Genomic DNA, 19568 nt, shown 5'->3' with positions numbered 1-19568 from the left:
GTGAAAATATGAAGGAACATAAATGGGTAAGAAATAGGGTTTATTGCCTTGATAATTGTAGCAAACATTGTTTTTCTAGCCCTGTTTATTAACTCTATAAACCTACATCAAAATCAGTATTTGCACAAATAAACCTTATCAATTAATAGCTGGCTTTTAAATTCCTAAAACCTAATATACAGTATTCATTATGGATAAAAAAAAAGAAGGGAATAGTTATTTGTAAAATATCACTACACTAAGTAATTATATAATTGTAAAAAACTATTATTTGATTAGCATAATTAAGAAGATTAATAATTGATGCTAACGCGGCCGGCTGACTCCCGCCACCAGGCGGCGCCGTCACTTGCCCTCATTGCCTAATCACAGTCGACGAGCATCAACCGCCAAATTATAATTCATAAATACTTGAGTAAATTAAAGATGTTGGTTACACATATCTTAGCATTAATCATATGAGTAAAATAACAACAAAGAAGACATACGTAGGTAAGTGGAATGTTCTTATGAAAATACGAATACATCAATCTGTTATCTTAAAATCCAAGTTGTGTAAACTTAGGAGTGTAACATCGCCCATTTCAATCTAAAATACAAATACAAATCATTTAACTATTTAGATATAAAAGTTAAAAAGGATAGTATTAATCTTTGGCTATTGAGCACGAAGCTACGAACGATTCTGAAATAAAAATTTGTATTTCTTAGCATTTAAGCTAGCTCATAGTTTACAAAATCCTGGACATATCTGTAGTCAATGCTAATTGATTGATTTATAGATTATTGACTTTACAATAGAGTGATTTCATAATGTAACCAATAAAATCCCATCCTAGAAACTGATATATTTTACAATTGAGAAATACTTGCCAGCCGGTAAATCTCTCATTGTTTTCAAGAATCATCAACTCTCCCAAAACACGAGCTACGCTAGCTAGGCTTACTACGCTAGCTAGGCTAGATCGCAGCACACAGTTGCACAGCCAGATTTTTTCCCATTCTACTAAGTGGCAGGGGCCTAGTCTTACAAGTCACCACTCTGAATGACCGACGACCAGACTCCAAACTCGTAACCCGTCGTATTAACTGTGAGTCACACGCCGACGGAGAACCCGCTGAGCTCGGGGGGTTTCCCTGGCCAGGGTCCGAGCCCGTCGGCGCGCAGAGCCGCGTCGAATCGCCGCCGCGCGCTCTGGTACCGGCCGGCCTCCATCTTGGAGCCGGAATAGGTCATCGATGACGACGAGTCCTCAGACCACGACTCTCCCTTCAGCTGAGAGAGAGTCAGAGAGAATGTCAAGCGTTAATTTAAAAAACATATAAATCAAGATAACAATATACTGTTAGAATATAATGTTATTAGCATTAGGCTTAAACAATCTGTGTTTTCACTTTCTTCCTCCAAAATGTACTCCAGTCCTGTTGTGTCTGTGATATTAATAGTTTGGTGCTTAGTTATATTGTTTTTTTTTCCGGTCCAAAGTGATTTGAATGCTTTTCTAAATAATTGCAAGGCTTCGCTCCGTGTTTTCATCACATTTTAAACTGTGGCCATTTGCTCCATCGTAGCTTTAATCTGGGAGTGAAATACATCACCTTAATGGAGCCGACTCTCAGACCGCTGCAGGGGATTGGAACCACTAGGCTAATGCGGCTGGACTAATGCATCAGCATTATGTCACACTTGTGTTTCTTGTATGGAGGTCGCTACTTCTTAAACGTTAGCATATTTGATTAAACTGCTGATTACTAGTGTTTCCAATATCCCAGTACAACTTTCATCCGATAACAACGTGACTCATGCTGCTTTGTTTAGAACATCTCGATAACAACGGCTTTCGGTTCTCCGTTCGTCGGTCTGGAACGCGGCCTGGGGCCACAGCTCTCAGGTCAGGGGGCCCCAGCTCGCAGGTCAGGGGGCTCCATGAGCTCTCAGGTCAGGGGGCCCCAGCTCTCAGGTCAGGGGGCTCCAGAGCACTGAGTACAGCTAGAAATAAGGGCTGAAGCATGACCCTGGCTAGCCTCACATCTTCTAATGAAGCTAGCCTGGCTAGCTTGGTGTCCCGGTGAAGCTACTGCGCTAATGTGGTATCATCCTGTCTCTCAGGGCGTTCAGGTGGAAACATCCCAGCCGTCTCCACGGTAACGAGGACAGAGTCAACCCCCCCCTCACCTGTTGCTGGAGACGCCGCCATCGGGCGAACAGCGAACGGCGGCAGAGGCGGGACGCCCCCCCGCCACCGGACCTCTGGCCCGAGGAGGTGCTGAGCTCTTCCGGTCCCCCGGCCCCCAGGGTCCAGTTGAGGCTGAGGTCGGGGGACCGCCCCCCTGGGCGGGGCTCGCTGCCGGACACACCTGGGCGAGAGCAGGGCGCAGAGGTCACAGTGGGCTCGGTCATAATTATGTAATGTTAGTAACATCCTAAAGCTATGTTAATGTTAGTCGAATCGTACAGCCCGGTCCTAATAATGTAATATTAGTAACATCCTAAAGCCCGGTCATAACGTAATGTTAGTAACATCCTACAGCCGGTCATAATAGCGTAACGTTAGTAACATCCTACAGCCCGGTCATAATGTAAGGTTAATAACATCCTACAGCCCGGTCATAATAATGTAATGTTAGTAACATCCTACAGCCCGGTCATAATGTAATAGTTAATCCAATATCTGATTATTCGAAATGACGTACATGGGTATTCGATTGGGCCCTGGGAGGGGCCAATGGGGATCTTAAAATGATGTGCAAATTATTTTCCGACATTTTGTAATGTAATGTTTGTAACATCCTACAGGCTGGTCATAAAAACGTGATGTGAGTAACATCTTACAGCTCGGTCATAATGTAATGTGAGTGACATCCTACAGCCCGGTCATAATGTAATGGTAGATGTAATGTAAGTAACATCCTACAGCCTGGTCATAATGTAAGGTTAGATATAATGTAAGTAACATCCTACAGCCTGGTCATAATGTAAGGTTAGATGTAATGTTAGTAACATCCTACAGCTTGGTCATAATGTAAGGTTAGATGTAATGTTAGTAACATCCTACAGCTTGGTCATAATGTAAGGTTAGATGTAATGTTAGTAACATCCTACAGCTTGGTCATAATGTAAGGTTAGATGTAATGTTAGTAACATCCTACAGCCTGGGCGCGGCAGGGTCCGGCGGTAGGGCAGGGCCAAGTGTCGGAGGCGAGCCGTGCGGCGGGCTAGGGTCCGGGCCAGGTGTCCGGTGTGACCGAGCCCCCCAACCGTCAGACTGAACAGGTATACCGGCTCCACCAGCTGGGAAAGCAGTGCACCCTGCAGGCCCAGCACACTCCACCTGTTGGGGGGACATTGGAAATACACCTGTTGGTGTAGTACACCTGTTGGTGAACTACACCTGTTGGTGGAATACACCTGTTGGTGGAATACACCTGTTGGTGGAATACACCTGTTGGTAGAATACACCTGTTGGTAGAATACACCTGGTGGTGGAATACAGCTGCTGGCGTAGTACACCTGTTGGTGAAGTACACCTGTTGGTGGAATACACCTGTTGGTAGAATACACCTGGTGGTGGAATACAGCTGTTGGTAGAATACACCTGGTGGTGGAATACAGCTGTTGGCGTAGTACACCTGTTGGTGAACTACACCTCTTTGCGGAATACACCTGTTGGTGGAATACACCTGTTGGTGGAATACACCTGTTGGTGGAATACACCTGTTGGTGGAATACACCTGTTGGAGGAATACACCTTTTGGTAGAATACACCTGTTGGTGGACTACACCTGTTAGTGGAGTTCACCGGTTGGGAAGTATTAATATTCACAAAATTACCGAACAAGATTTAAATCAGCTCACCTGGCTATTTTGTCGGTGCAGGACATGGTGATGAGAGGTTGACCCGGTGACTTCACCCCTCCGTCCTGATTGGCTCTGGGCTGCTGCCTCACAGGAAGTGTTCCCTCTCCTCCTGCAGTCTTCATGCGGAGGCGACAGTGGAATCTCCGTGCCAGTTTGTTGCCATGGAGGTCTGGCGGGCAGGAAGTCGTGTTGGTTTAATTTCCTCTGAAGTTTGAGACACTTACAGGCTGCGTCTTGATTACGAGGACACTTTGTAAATAGGTGGAGGATGAAGCTAACATTTTTCTGAATGATTTTTCATAGGACACAACCTAGGTACGTACATGGCTGTAGCCAGGATTTGCGGCTTCAGTTGCGGGCGTTCAGTTTTGTTGGTGGAGGCGGACACACAGCTGACACAAAGTATCAAGTCTCTGAATTAAAAATAAGGTACTAAGCATTTACCCATCTCTGAGAAGTCTTCAACCGCTGGTTTTGTATACAGCTGTATTTAGTTTCTCATTAAATTGCAATCTCTAGAGAAATGACGGAGGTCCGGGCCTCGATGACCTTATAGCCTGGTATGGGCACGGCTACATAGACTGGGCATCGCGTCAAGGAAGCATCAGACGGTTGATTGGTGGGTATGGGATTTCCCATAAGGCTGTGCGGCGCCAGGACCCACAGGAGGTGTCGGGGTGTTCCTTACGCATGGCGGCCGTCCCGTAGGGGCAGTGGAGGCGAGCGTCTCCACAGGGCGAGGAGCTGACGAACATGTGGAAGAGGAGGCCCTCTTTCAGCCTGAAGACCCCGCCCGGACCCTCTCTGAAGACCGAGTCCTCCGCCCGCTCAACGGCCTCCGCTCGCGGGCTGCAGAGTAGCAGCAGGAGGGCCACAGGGGTCAGTCCACTATGCAGGATGAGGCAGAATGTCATTCGGACCCCCAGGGTTCACTGTGAAACATAGGGTTCAACTTTACAACATTTAGGCCCAATCCCATTTCTACCCCTTACCCCTCCCCCTTATTTTGAAGGGGTAAGGGGAAGGGGTAAGGGTAAGGGGTAAGGGGTAGAAATGGGATTGGGCCTAAGGCCCAATCCCATTCCTTACCCCTTCAAAACAAGTTGGAGGGGGAAGGGTAAGGGGTAGAAATGGGATTGGGCCTTACATTCAGGGCATTTAGCAGACGCTTTTATCCAAAGCCACTTACAATAAGTGCATTAGTCAGAAGAAAGAGAAGCAACAATATATCGCTGTCGGTACGGTACATTGAGGATGTTCATAGAACCAAGTGCCAAGCACTAACAATCACTAGGTTAACCCATTCCCTGTATACAACAAAGATAGCACTAGTACTAAAGATTGCTAGGATAAGATGCTACACAATACTAAGCACTATTTTCAAGTGAACATGCATTGTGTTGAGTTTGCCCTGGATTCACTCCATGGATTCAGGATTCATCCTCTGGATTCACAACATGCCTCCCGCTTAGGGCCCGTTGTCGTTCCTCACCCCAGGAGGAACAGCTCCAGCTGGGTGTAGAGGAACCCGACCAGTGCCCGCCGGGCCATGACCTCGGCGTGGCAGTCGTTGACCGCCCAGCCCTGGTCCCTCTGGGCCCCCTCAGACAAACACCTGGTCCCGGAGCCAAGGGCCACCACCTGGGCCCCCGGCAGGGAGAACCCTAGAAGGGGGGGGAAGAGAGAGATGGGGAGAGTGGAGTTAAAATTGAGCTAGGAATTTGAGATTATGTATAATCAGTCCGTTGTTGAGTCTAAACTGAGTTTACCCAGATTTTATTTTTTTTCATGTTCCTGCTTGAAAGACCAATGAAAGGATAAACCACGTTCCCAATGAACCCATCACCGACCTCTGGTAAAGTTACCTCTGAAAGGAAACTCCCAGTTCCCACTGCCCTTGAAGGCATCACCCACCTCTTGTAAAGTTACCTCTGAAAGGAAACTCCCAGTTCCCACTGTCCTTGAAGGCATCACCCACCTCTTGTAAAGTTACCTCTGAAAGGAAACTCCCAGTTCCCACTGTCCTTGAAGGCATCACCCACCTCTTGTAAAGTTACCTCTGAAGGGAAACTCCCAGTTCCCACTGTCCTTCAACGCTTCACCTACTGTGGTAGAAATTAACCTTACATTGTATGTTAAACTATGATTATTATTAGGCCTACATATCATATAGATACTTTAATAGTGGAAAATAGCTGATCACCTTTTCCCTAGATGTTAGGTGCCATGTGGCACCAGTGAGTGGGTCCAGTCTATTCCTATCTGATGTACTCAGATAGGAAAAGTCACAGTTGGGACCCAGTTGGGACCCAGTTGGGACCCAGAAGACATGAGAATATGCTGACATCCACACAGTATGACCCAGAAAAACACGCTGTACACATCAATATTTGATGAAAGTCCAACTTTGTATTGTGTAAGGATTGGGGATATAAGGAGCCATACGCGAGTCATTCTGGAGTGTATTTGCAGATACCACTCGGCTTTGTTGTCTCTCGTTTGCGGGTGGCAATAAACTCTCCATCTATACTTGACCTGGACTCCCCGATTCCTCTTGCTTATAGCTAGTTGAAGTGAATTAGATAAGTCGTTAATAGAAATCTACCACACTACCTCTGGTAAAGTTACCGCTGAAGAGAAACTTGAACTTAGCACCCACCTCGGGTCATCACCACCCCGGCCAGGCCCTTGTGGCGGGCGTGCGAGGTAGAGCCCCAGCTGTGGGTCAGCTCGGCATACTTCTCTCTCACCAGGTCGAACACGGCCTCTGAGAAGAGCTGGAGAACAGAAGGCAGCGAGGTCAGTGAAGGACCGCTCTGAACCACACCACTGAAGAAGAACATGTGATGTTACGCAGCGGGAGGGTGAGGTCACAGTGCTCTGGCCACAGTGGTTCATAAAGTGCTGTAGGACTGCATTTGTTAACGGTCGACACAGCCGGTCGTCTTCAGTGTCCGACAGTAAGTGGTGTGTGGTTTGAATCCTGATCTAATCTCAGAGGCCTGGATCAGGTGTTTGGGTCAAAGTGTGTGTTTGATGGAGCTTAGGATCACTGGATGTTTGAGCCCTTATTGGCTTTCCTGTAGAGGCAGGACAACAGAGTCAAATCACACTTTTTTTTTTTTTAAATGTCACAAAATTGACCAAACAATAATGTTTTCCTAAGTAGACGCTCTATACTCCAATCCCATCTGGCGACACAAGGTCAGCTGTAATGAGCATGTATCACAATTACTGCTCCCATTAATATGCTCTTCACACCTCCTGTCTACTGCCTCTTCTCCCCTCCTCCTTTCCCCTCCTCTCACTCCTCTCCCCCCTGCTTTCCCCTCCTACCCTCCTCCTCCCCCCTGCTCTCCCCTCCTCTCACTCCTCCCCTGCTTCTCTCCCCTCCACCTCTCCCCCCTCCTCTCACTCCTCCCCTAGAGTCCCGTTGTCAGGGCCAAACAACGTCCATAAGGGTGGAGGCCGTGCTTGGACTTTACCAGCGGGGGCGCATCACGGCGACTAGAGTCTGCTTCAGAGAGCGTTATGGTGATCAACCACCAGGGGGTCCGTACTCGCCGCCATATTGAGCAGCGGACCACTGACCTGAGGTAACTGGGTGGCAGCGTTACAGGAGGTGATGCCGAGCAGCTTTCTCTCCGTCTCCATGGTAACGCTGTAGAGTGCCTGCAGGGCCGTCGCTGCCGCCCGGGTCTTGGCCAGTCGTCTGCTGCGACCGCGGCCCTCAAAGACCCTCCCCTCCACCCAGAGCACCGTCAGGAACCCCCCGACCGCGCTGCCATGCCCCCGCTCCACGAGGCACGCCCAGCGGAGCCCCGGGTGGCGCCGGGCCAGCAGGTCCACCGGACCGGGCGGCTCTGGGGGACATCTGGGAAGGTGCTCCTGGACTTTGGGATTCTCAGAGCAGAGCTGACCCAGGGTCAGCCGGCCGACCCGTCTGCTGCTGCTGGACCCGGGGAGGGGCCCGTCACCGGGCTCGGCCCCTGGAGGGTCGAACCGGACCAGGAGAGCCCCGGCGGCGTCCACCCTGTCAGCCGTGAAGTCCACGGGGCCGGGGGAGGAGCGGGCCAGGGCGGCCTGGGCCTGGGGGGCGTTGGGGAGCTGGATGAAGGAGCCGAGAGCCGACTCGGCCGCCCTCCTCTTGGCCTGTCGCTTGGTGGAGCCCCGGCCCTCGAAGCAGCGCCCGTGGACCTCCACGCCGACGGAGAACAGCGGGGCGTGGCCCGGGCCGGACCGGGACAGCGTCTGGTACTGCAGGCCCGGCTGGAGCTCGTGGAGCTGAACCAGGGCACTCTTCTGGCTCACGGCCCAGGAGGCTCGTCTGACGCTGGGCCGTCTCGCGTTGAGGACCTGGTCCCCTCGGACCGGCTGACTCCTCCACACGGCGGTCTGCTGGGTTCTGGGGGCGGCGGCGCAGGAAGCTGTCGGACGGTGCCTCTGTTGGTCGTCATGGTGCTGGTTCTCGGTTCCATGGCCTGTTGGAGGGTCGGAGAAAACACGGACATATCAAGCTAACATAGAGACGATCGTCTTAATATCAGAATATGGTCCGGGTATTGTGATCATTAATAAATAATCTGCAATATATTTTGAAAAGGAATTCTAGCTCTTTCCACTGAACTCAATACCTTCTATTTTGATTGAAAACAATTACTGTAATTATTGTTATGATGGCCTGGGTGTTACTTGGAGGACCCTTGTCTTACTGGGAGGGGCCTGGGTTATACTGGGAGGACTGGGTCTTACTGGGAGAGCCTGGGCTATACTGGGAAGACTGGGTCTTACTCGGAGGACCTGGGTCTTACTGGAAGGACCTTGGTCTTACTGGGATGCCTTGGTCTTACTGGGAGGACCAGGGTCTTACTGGAAGGACCTTGGTCTTACTGGGATGCCTGGGTCTTACTGGAAGGACCTGGGTCTTACTGGGAGGACGTCTTACTGGAGTTATCTGGATGTTCCGCTGTTCCCAAGGTCCTCCCGTTGCCCGGAGGGGTTTCCAGGGTCCTGCTTCGAAGGCCTGGAGGAGCAGAGGGGATGTCTACTCTTTATACATCTTGTGGATGATCTGGTCCTTTATATCCAGATACACTCTTTAAGGAGCAGAGAGGGGTGGGGCCATCTCGCTCCAGGACAATTGCTCCAGGGCTGTGGCCATTGGGGATAGAACCCAGAACCATTCAGCTGGGAGTTGCCACTACCCATCCTGCTCCCCATATCAACATGGTACCCTATCTCTGCCAACATGTGACCTGCAGAAATACCTCCCAGCAAGCCAACCATTCAGTCCATGGTCAGCGTTGGAGAGGCAGATCTGTGTTGATCAGCAGGTCCAGATGGTTGTCTCAAATCACACAAAGAGCCCACTGCTCTGAAAGCATCTTTAACTCTAGCATAGTATGTGTAGTACACTGCTCCTATAGCATAGTTATGTAGCACGGTTAGCATAGCTCTCTAGTCTGATAGCAACCTTATGTAGCATGGTTTGCGTAGCACTCTGTTCTCATTGCATTGTTATGTAGCATGGTTAGCATGGCTCTCTAGTCTCATAATCTCTCTACTAAGCTTGGTGTCCACCAGCAGGGCTGTGAGCTCCTCATTTGGCCGTCACTAATGAAGCTTATTTAATGAAATAATGAAATTATTCATGGAGGGGGGCAGCCATGCGCTGACCGCATGTGTGTGTGTTGCGTTTATTCTTCGTGGTGTTTGTGTGTTTTGTGGAGTGTGTGTCAATTCTGTATTGTGTGTGTTTGTATTTGTGTGTGTGTGTGTGTGTGTGTGTGTGTGTGTGTGTGTGTGTAAATATTTGTGTGTGTGTGTTTGTATGAATGTGTCTGTGTGTGTCTGTGTGATTTCTGACAGCTGTGGATAATCTCATCTGCTAGGTCTAATTAATGTTAGGCTATTTAATTGTCTGGTAATGCCGTCTTCCTCAAGGGCAAAGAAAGAGAGCCACTTGTGGCCGAGGCGAGGCTAACCTCCAGCGACCTAGCTTAGTGGTAGCTTCAGGTTAGCATGAACGACAGACAAAGTGTTAGTTTACTTTGCCTTAAATAACTGTTTAGATAAAAATTGCTGTTGGTGAGAGTTGAGAGATAAAGGTTGTATCAGCGATGTCACATCTGTATTTGCTGCGAGATCCCAAACAAACAGACAGAGCCAGCTCGCCCCTCCCTTCCGTGTTTCGTGCATCCAGTAAAAACGATCACGAACGCAGCGCAAAACCCCACAACACCCACCCCCTTGTCGTTGATTGGTTGGAATACTATTTATTTTAGTTTTGAGTGGTTTGTAGTACTTGTTTTTGTGTACGATCTCGCAGCATAGGCTGCCTACAGATATGGCCTGCTTATGGGGCGGGCAGCTAGCGGGAGGAATTTGATCATTTATGTTTCGGCCTAGAATCGCTGAAACAACCTTTAAGAGAGCTGCCTCCATCTCCCTCTGCTCCTCCTCCCTTTCTGCTCCCCCCTCCCTCCCTCCCCCTCCCTGTCTCCCTGCTCCTCACAATCTGTGCTCCTCCCTCCCTCTCTGCTCCTCCCTCTATGCTCCTCCCTCCCTCTCTGCCTCCATCTCCCTCTCGGCTCCTCCCTTAACCTGCTCCTGCCTCCCACCCTACTCCTCCCTCTCTGCTCCTCCCTCTCTGCTCCTCCCTCCCTCTCTGCTCCTCCCCCTCTACTCCCCCCTCTCTGCTCCTCCCCCTCTACTCCCCCCTCTCTGCTCCTCCCTCCCTCTCTGCTCCTCCCTCTCTGCTCCTCCCTGCCACTCTACTCCTCCCTCCCTCTCTGCTCCTCCCTCCCTCTCTGCTCCTCCCTCTCTGCTCCTCCCTGCCACTCTACTCCTCCCTCCCTATGTTTCTCCACCATAGAGAAGTGTTACATTCAAGCTCCTCTGATTGAAAGGCAAGATGGATTCCCCGAACCAATCAGTGAAGACATGCCCTGATTGGTCTAAACACCTCCGCCCTGACGGTCTTTACCGTTAATGTTAACGACTGCATAAAGAGCAGTTTATTTACCAACGTTTTTAACAGAATCCTGTAGGGTTCATATAGGCATACTGGAGCACGCCGATGTTCAGAGTTCACCTGGACTCTGCAAAGCCTCCCCCCTTACCCCCCCCCCCCACACACACCCCTACTCTTATTGTATGTTGTACGTCCTGTCACTTAGCATTGTTTAGCATCTTATCCTAGCTCTGTTGTATACGGGGAATGGGTTAACCTAGTGATGTTAGTACTTTGCACTCGGTTCTATGAACTTCCTTACTGTACCGACAGCGAATTATTGTTGTTTCTCCTACTTCTGACGAATGGACCAATTGTAAGTGGCTTTGGACAAAAGCGTCTGAGAATGCCCTGAAGGTAAAGGTAGATACAGGCAACAGACCGTCGTACCGCAGCCTTTCGTTCGCTGTGTGAGCGTGGTCGTGGCCCCCTGCTGTCTCCCAGCAGCCCGGCGTCCTACTACTCTTCCTCAGCGCGGAGCCCCAGTTTCGCCTCAGCCTCTTCACCACCATGGTACTCTAGTTGTCATGGTGACCTCACCGCGTCGGTGGCAGAACACCCTGATGTCCCGGGGAAGCAGACAGCGGGCGGGACTGAGAGTAGACGCTTTTGGGGCACTTTGAATAAGGATTACATTTAATACAAAAGCCATCAGGAGTAATCTGGGGGCTTATGATAAACAATGTTTAATCCCTCAAATCTGACCTGTTGCCCAGAGGAATGTAATTATCATTAGCAGAGCTCTCAACTTGATGAGATATCCCACAATGACTGTCTTGGGGATTCGCTCCAGAGCCGACACGTGTGGGATTTGATAAAGGTCGGCCGTTAGAAACGCTTTATATCGGACACGCTACTATCAGGACGCAGCTCAAACTCACGGTCAAACACAAGTTAATTAATCACTAATTGCTTTATGTCCATTGAAATAATAAGACATAAGAGAGGCATAAACATGGAGATGTTGATTTCCTCATGAAGGCGTTTATGACCACATTCTGCATGTCCAGCGTGACGGGAGGTTCAGAGCCAGGTACCATCTAGAGGTCCGGAGTCCTGCCACCCCAGCACTGGTTCAGGTCCAGTGCTGGAGTGCTGAACAGCCTACTGGGCTACGCTGTGGTTCCAGAAGCACTTTGGTCCCGGTCTGTCGGACCCCTGTCCTGCACTTCAAACACACACAGGACTCTGAACTGGAGAGGATTCACCCTGAGTTAAGCTTCTGCACAACCCATCCCTCCTGCTGTGAGTCCCCTGACCCGTCTGGGTTCTCAGGCGGAGAACCAGTCGGAAAACCAGGCTGAGAACCAGGCGGAGAACCAGGCTTAGAACCAGACTCAGAACCAGGCTGAGAACCAGACTGACGACCAGGCTGAGAACCAGACTGAGAACCGGGCTGAGAACCAGGCTGCCTGGTTCTCAGCCCGGTTCTCAGCCTGGTTCTCAGCCTGGTCCTCCTCTCAGAAGACCTCCTCATCTGAACCCCCCCAGGGCCCCGGCCCCCTCCTCACCTTGACAACGTCTTTTCCTCCTCCTCTTGAACCCGTGTTTCAGGGGCCGTTCGGGGCCCCCCGTAGTCCAGCTGCCTCCTCCCACCTCCTCCTCCATCAGGGTCCGTGTTCTCACTGGGCACTGGGAGCTCTGTGCTCACGCTCCTCTCTGAGTCGTCTGCTCAACAGTTGAGCGCTGGGGGGGGGGGTGATGGTCCCGTAGGGGCGCCCCCCAGTGGGGGAACGGGGAACTGCACTCTGTGTTCTGATTCAGCACCTCGGAGAGCGGGACTCTCTCTCTCTCTCTCTCTCTCTCTCTCTCTCTCTCTCTCTCTCTCTCTCTCTCTCTCTCTCTCTCTGTTTACCATGATAATGGCTCCTCTGTAATCCTCCAGCGGTTCCTCTAATCCCTGCCAGTCAGCTCTTGTCTCCTCAATCCCAACGTCTCATGACTTTATCAGTCTGCTATCGTCTCCTTCTCATCTTCACGCCCAGCCAAGCGTTCAGCTCTACACTGGAGGCTGTCCTCCCCCACCTCACCCTCAACACCTCCCTCACCGCCACCTCACCTCCCTCCATCCCACTCGCACCTCACCCTCACCTCTCCCCCATCTCCACCTTACCCTTTTCTTCCTGCCCTGCTCTCCCCTCCCTCCATCCCACTCCCACCTCCACCAGCATTCCTCCCTCCCCTCCCTCCCTCCCTCCCCCTCTCCCTACTCCAGCCCGGGTCCATCTCCCTCTCCCAGACCGTGTGGTGTGCCCTTGGCCCCAGAACCTGGAGGGGCCCCAGAATGAGTTCAATGTACCTGCAAGTCTGACACCGTCGCTTCCCTGTGCCCTCGGGCCAGGCATTAAAGCAAGCAGACTCCATTTCACGCCCAGCCGAGAGGAGATGTTGTCTCCATCTCCTCCCAGGACCTGGAGCGGTCCATACGTCTAATAGATCTTCAGAGGAACATGAAGCAGTTGGACTGAGGCTTTACATTCACGCAGGATTATATTCTATTATATTAACATATTGGTTGGTTTCTCTGTTTTTGGTGTTTTTACCTTTTTCAAATTGTTCGTTCTTTGTTTCTATCTTGTTTTCCAATTTATTTTCTTATGCTTGAATCCCTCCCTCCTCCATTCCTCTCTCCCCCCTCCTCTCTCCTTCTCCCTCCCTCCCTCTTCCCTCCCTCCCTCCTCCTCCTCTCTCCTCCTCCCTCCCTCCCTCCTCCCTCCTCTTCCCTCCCTTCTCCCTCCCTCCCCCCCTGCTCCCTCCCTCCCTCTTCCCTCCCACCTCCCTCCCTCCCTCCCCCCCAGCTTCCTCCCTCCCTCCTTTAAGTGCTGTTATTGTTCAGTTCAGACTTCTCTTCAGGTAACGCTAGGTGAAGCCAGCGGGAGCAGCAGATTAAAACCGAGATCATATACTCATTAGCCTGATTAGGTTCATAAATATGTAGAAGACTTAAGACTAAAGCACAGATCAAATACGTTTAGTTTCCTCAGAGTATCCCACCATCTATCTCTTAGAGTTTATCGCTACCTTAGTGTTATGGCTGCCACTGCTTGTCGCTAATGTTTAAAGATTAGCTTTTTGTTGTGTTGTTTATAGATTATAGATTAATAATAAGTATTATGCTAATAAACCCCCCATAGTATGAAGTGCTTATGAATGTGAATCTGCCACTATATAGCTTTTACTGTTAGCATATAGCTTCCATTGTTAAACTCTAGCTGCAACTGTGAATTGTTAGCTGATAGCTTGCACTAATCGTATTTTCTTTGCGTAAGTAAGGGCATGTGTTCAGTTTTTAATAGTTTTCTCTGGTGCTCACCCTGCGTAAAAAGAATACAAAATGAAGCATTAGAGAACAGTGCCACCTCTGGCCAGACACGGTCATTAAGGCTCTGACACCGTAGCATACGATGTCAGGTAAAACAGTGGGGACATCACAGTGAGTGTGAAGGGTTGATCAGACTGTTCTGTGACTGGACTGTAGTGTGACTTGTAGAAGACCAGGCTGCTGCCTTGATCAATAGTATCTCTCCCTCCCCTCCCATCAATTCATCTAAAGCCTTTTAACACTGAAGGCAGACTGCCTTCAGTGTTAAAAGGCTTTAGACACTGCCTTAGGCAGTGTCCAAATGTCTTGAGAACGCACCAGACGTTATTCAGAAGGTGCTTCAGACCTTCAAAAGATAACGACCATACCTTATGTTTGACTCTTCTGTTATGTTTGCTTGTCTTGAACAACAAAAGTATTCCTGTGTCGATTTGACCCGCTGCATGTTTAAACATACAAAGATGGTCAGAAACCCCAAAAACCCAATTTTACATATTGTGTACCTCATTACTAAGACCATTGCTGACACTCAAATGTTTTTCTCCGATTTTCAAAGTTTTAAAAGGAAAATTGAGCAAGCAGCCATTTGATTGGTTTTTCCATTTGATGTCCTGACATCGCCACTGTCTCTGCTCTGAATAGGGAGGAGTAGGCCTACTGTCCAACTCACAAGATGGCTGACCTTTCAATGAGATAACGTAGGGGTGAGATTTGAAGAAACTGCACCAAGGTGTGCTTCTCGTTCATTGTTCAACCCTCGCAAATACTTGAATAATATATGTATAGAAACACCCACATTTTCCCACTACACAAATACACACGCCAAGACACACAAACACACACACACGCACACACATATTAACACACCCTCACACACACACACACACACACACACACACACACACACACACACACACACACACACACACACACACACACACACACACACACACACACACACACACACACACACACACACACACACAGGCTAACGTTTATAAACAGTATAATGGCTGTGAGGAGCTATCTTTCATTAGAAAGACATTTATTGCAGAACTCGGAATGACCTTAGTCTAACAATACCAAGTTACCAACAATCTTCTCTGTATCTATCTTTAATCACCACTTCACTTTCGTAAGGTCTGTGGTCTACAGCTGTTAGAATTATTGGTTGTTCGCAGTCACATAACATTCTGCGATAAGCAAGATGCTGTGTGGATAAGGGATTTATATTATTGAGTGGACGTGCTGTCCCGGGGGTCGTGGTGCGGTCGCGCATTGTTCCCCTGCACGTCTCTCTATTTACCCAGCACTCAGATCTATTTTACTTGGTTGTTGTGTGTTATCATGGACCGAGGTGTATCGTTTAAGTGTGTGTGTTTTTGGGAAGTGATGCCGTTGTGATGAGCCAAGTTTTTTCAGTTTAATTCAGGAAGTTACTCAACATCCTGTCTTGGTATTCATTCAATTGATTAATGAATTAAACAACGCCCTGTGTCGTCTCCCTGCGGCCACAGCGGGTATTACCCTTAATATTATTATAGTATTGGACTTTATTTTATAATATTGCACACTATCTTATAATATTACACTTTCTATTATTATATTACACTTTATATTACTAAATTACAATTTCTGTTATTACACTTTATATTGTTAACTTATACTTTACATTATTATATATTACACTATCTATTATAACATTACACTTTATATTATTATATTACACTATTCATTATAACATAACACTTTATATTATTATATTAAATTATATATTAAAACATTACACTTTATATTATTATTACACTTTCTATTATTTTATCACATCTTCCAACCGCGACGACGTGATCTTCGAACTCATTCGACCGTTGAGCTGTCCGTCGAACGCCTAGACGGCCTCTGACTGGCTGGGCTGACAAGGGAGGCCGTCCGGAGGAACAGAGCGGGGCGGTGCCCACTGCGCTGATAGACCCACTGTCCTCCCAGATCCAGGTTCTCCTCTCTCCGCACTTGGACCCGTTCAGACCCGTGCAATCCCGTTAGACGTGTTCAGACCCGTTCAGAGCCGTTCAGACCCGGTACCGGATAAGAGACGAGGCGGCCATGGCGGCCCCCAATCGGCAAGACACCAAGAAGTTCTTCGAGAACCTGTCGGGCGCCGGGAAGTCCATCGGGGTGCTGACCAGCGGAGGAGATGCCCAGGGTAAGGTACCCCCGGAGCCGGGCTGTGGTCCATCTCACGCCGGGGTTTGCTGAGCCCTGGACACGGTCTGGTGTCGTCCCTCAGACCCACTAGGACCGACTAGGAACCACTAGGACCCATTAGGGCCGATCCGTAGTGTCTACTGAGATCCTGATGTAATAGTGATGCACAGAGTGACAGAGCCCATAGTGCAAATTATATAACGCCGTATGGGCATCAGCTGTTGCACCCAGCTTGCATCCATAAGGCTTTTTATCAGATGCACTATGGGCTCTGTGCATCCTCATTGTGTGTGTCAGTGTGTTGTGTATTAACAACGTGGGCAAAACGGCCGTGACCAGACCTGCATGTATGACGAGGGGGGATTAATTAGATTGGAGTTCAATCTAGATTTGAATTGATTTAGTTTCAAACCAGGGGTGTGTCTTCTCAAGCTGTCAAATTGTATATCCTCGTCCCCGTGTTATTGGGTGGGAGTATGCGAGTATATGCGCATGTGCAGTGCGAGGTGTGAGACTATTCAGTAGGCCTACTCTCCTCGTTCGGTCAGATTTAAGTAAGAAACACAGAGACAGTCTTTACGGTAAACGTTTGATAGCGCTGCGTGGATGTACGGGCGAGCAGGCGGCCTCAGATCCGCGGGTCGTCCTTCGTCCCGGACGGATCAGGACGTCCTCCTCCTGCTCAAAAGCACGCGCCTACGTGAGGAGCGGAGGGTAGTCTGGGGAGTCCTCCGCCCCCTCCGGCGGCCCTACGTCACTAGTTCCTCCCTAACCTCCTCCTCCTCGTCATCATATCTCAGTGTGTCTGTTCTGAGCGCACAATGTGGAAGAATCCAATCAGAACTCTGCTGAAAAACTGATTGGATTCAGTCGTGATGCTGCATTACGTGACCACGGTTGTCGGCGTCGTAACCCCAGAAATTGATCCTGGCCCCGAGAGTGATCGTCCGCCAGAAAGTGATCTCAGTCTTTGAATCAGCCTTTTATGCGAACTTGCTGATGATAATGATGATGGTGGTGGGGGTGATGATGATGATGATGATTATGGTGGGGACGATGATGGTGGTCATGATGATAATGATTAAGGTTTGTTTAAAGTGCGACTAGCAAAGTATTAATGAGTGTAGCTAAGTGCTCCTCCATCACATACATGGGATGTTATTAAGGACATTTTTTTAAGGACAGGTAATTAGGGGTTAGAGACACACAAGAAGGACCTACAACATGCTTATCTCAACGACAACGGACGCATGACAATGCAATGAATGCAACTAAGTCATAATTTCCTCACCAACAAAATAATGAGTCTCAAGTTATATTATTAAAACACAGCAGCCAATCAGAACACCTACATGCCCTCCATCATCACCGGTACCGCTACTTGTCTCCTAGCAACGCAGACCCGGCCCATCTAGCCTCCAAGCGCTAGTCAGCATGCGCCTACTGAGAGAGATGTCCTTGAATGTGTCTCTGACTGCAGTGGTGGTCCATTGTAGCTCACAGGCTAGCTGGAGCGACAGGAAGGCTAACCGAACGCTCGCTCCCTCAGGCTGGGCTGCTGATTGGCCAGACAAAGATAGTACTATCACCACAGAGAGACAGACGCTCTCTCTCTGACAGTGGAACAAACAGACGTTCGTCTGACCTCCACTGTAAGGGGGACAGTGGAACTGGTGAGCTCCAGCTAGCTCCACGTCCTGGTAACTAGCTAGTTACTAGCTAGTGAGCTAGCTGGTGCTAGCTGGAGCTAGCTGGTGCTAACTGGAGCTCCTGGTCCTGGCCACTCCACTGTGGGCCTCTAAGCAGCTTGAGGTCCAGAGCCAAATACGCCCCCACACACACACAGAGGTTGAATGGCTGCGATTGTGTCTGAGTGTGTAGTAGTAGTCTAGTGGTCACTATAGTCTGACGTCAGGGCAGACTGTCACGTGTGTTACTTCCTGTCTGCTGTACTCTCCTCCCGGAACACTGGTTCTAAATATTACTTTATCCCCTCTCTCTCCCCCCCTCTCTCTCTCTCTCTCTCTCTCTCTCTCTCTCTCTCTCTCTCTCTCTCTCTCTCTCTCTCTCTCTCTCCTACTTGATTTGATTAAATTTACTCTTTATTATATTCTTGTCATCCCCCTCTGTCCTGCCTACTCCTCATCCTCCCTCTCCTCCTCCCTCTCCTCCTCCCTCTCCTCCTCCCCTCCTCCTCCTGCTCCTCCTCCCCCCCCTCCTCCTCCTCAGGTATGAATGGAGCTGTGAGGGCGGTGGTCAGGATGGGGATCTACGTGGGAGCCAAGGTCTACTTTATCCACGAGGTACAAACACAAAGTCAACATCAGCACAACACACAGGTGGAGGTGTACTGGTGGAGGTTCTAGGTGGAGGGGTACCGCTGGGTGTGTAACAGGATGTTTCTCCTCAGGGCTACCAGGGCATGGTGGACGGAGGTCAGAACATCGAGGAGGCCACCTGGGAGAGCGTCTCCAGCATGCTGCAAGTGGTAAGAGCTGAACCTCCTGCGCTCGAGGAGCTCTAGACAGGAGGAGCTCTAGACAGGAGGTCCGGAGAAGACCAGAGGACCACCGGACCAGAGGAAACCCACCCTCCAGATGGAGTGCTTTACACCACCCCACCATCTCTTTGCTTCATACAGGATTGTGGATTTAGGGACTAATTCATTATTTAGACCCTTATTATTTAGAAGTCTTAAAGTATTAAGATAACTATTGAGACAGGATTGAAAGGCGGCGTCGCTTTGGAACAGTTTGAATGTTTGAATCACATGACAGGTCATGTGACAGAGGTCCTCTGATGCGTCCCCAGGGGGGCACGGTGATCGGCAGCGCCCGCTGTAAGGAGTTCCGGACCCTCGAGGGGCGTGTCCGCGCGGCGCTGAACCTGGTGCAGCACGGCATCACCAACCTGTGTGTGATCGGGGGGGACGGCAGCCTGACCGGGGCCAACCTCTTCAGGGAGGAGTGGAGCAGTCTGCTGGAGACCCTCAGGACCACAGGTAGACAGACAGACAGACAGACGGAAAGACAGAGGGACAGACAGACAGAGGGACAGACTGACAGACAGACAGACGGACAGACAGACAGACGGACAGACAGACAGACAGACAGACAGACAGACAGACAGACAGACAGACAGACAGACAGACAGACAGACAGACAGACAGA

The 19568-nt window shown here is 49.7% G+C and overlaps 2 protein-coding genes across 5 annotated transcripts in view; one reads left to right on the top strand and one right to left on the bottom strand.

Moving 5' to 3' along the window:
* Positions 1-23: 23 nt before the first annotated feature.
* On the bottom strand, positions 24-12534 carry LOC132462851 (double-stranded RNA-specific editase B2-like). The gene is made up of 11 exons (XM_060058614.1): positions 12383-12534; positions 8805-8882; positions 7451-8340; positions 6519-6636; positions 5352-5523; positions 4548-4786; positions 3857-4028; positions 3104-3332; positions 2695-2713; positions 2177-2358; positions 24-1276 (listed from the first exon to the last, which is right to left on the bottom strand). The coding sequence occupies exons 1-11, from the start codon at positions 12477-12479 to the stop codon at positions 1097-1099; spliced, it is 2376 nt and encodes a 791-aa protein (XP_059914597.1). The 5' UTR covers positions 12480-12534; the 3' UTR covers positions 24-1096.
* A 3607-nt stretch (positions 12535-16141) lies between these two features.
* Positions 16142-19568, top strand: part of LOC132462939 (ATP-dependent 6-phosphofructokinase, platelet type-like) — a 20827-nt gene continuing 17400 nt past the window's right edge. For 2 of the 4 annotated variants that reach the window (XM_060058727.1, XM_060058726.1), the window contains exons 1-4: positions 16143-16396; positions 18628-18701; positions 18809-18886; positions 19210-19399. In XM_060058727.1, the coding sequence (XP_059914710.1) occupies positions 16297-16396; positions 18628-18701; positions 18809-18886; positions 19210-19399 (442 nt within the window). In that variant the 5' untranslated portion in view covers positions 16143-16296. Of the gene's footprint in view, positions 16397-18627; positions 18702-18808; positions 18887-19209; positions 19400-19568 lie in introns of all 4 variants that reach the window. The other 2 variants (XM_060058729.1, XM_060058728.1) reach the window with 2 other exon arrangements.

The sequence above is a fragment of the Gadus macrocephalus genome, chromosome 8 (genome assembly GCF_031168955.1).
Source record: "Gadus macrocephalus chromosome 8, ASM3116895v1".
In the NCBI taxonomy this organism is placed as follows: domain Eukaryota; kingdom Metazoa; phylum Chordata; class Actinopteri; order Gadiformes; family Gadidae; genus Gadus; species Gadus macrocephalus.
The sequence above is the reverse complement of the archived record's forward strand: the minus strand, read 5'-3'. Positions and strand labels throughout refer to the sequence as shown.

Coding starts and splice junctions, on each gene's coding strand:
- LOC132462851 (XM_060058614.1), bottom strand. CDS start 12,479: ATGGAGGAGGAGGTGGGAGGAGGCAGCTGGACTACGGGGGGCCCCGAA. Junction 8,883..12,382: donor GAGGAAAAGACGTTGTCAAG/GTGAGGAGGGGG, acceptor CTGCTCCTCCAG/GCCTTCGAAGCAGGACCCTG. Junction 3,333..3,856: donor TGCACCGACAAAATAGCCAG/GTGAGCTGATTT, acceptor TCCCCCCAACAG/GTGGAGTGTGCTGGGCCTGC.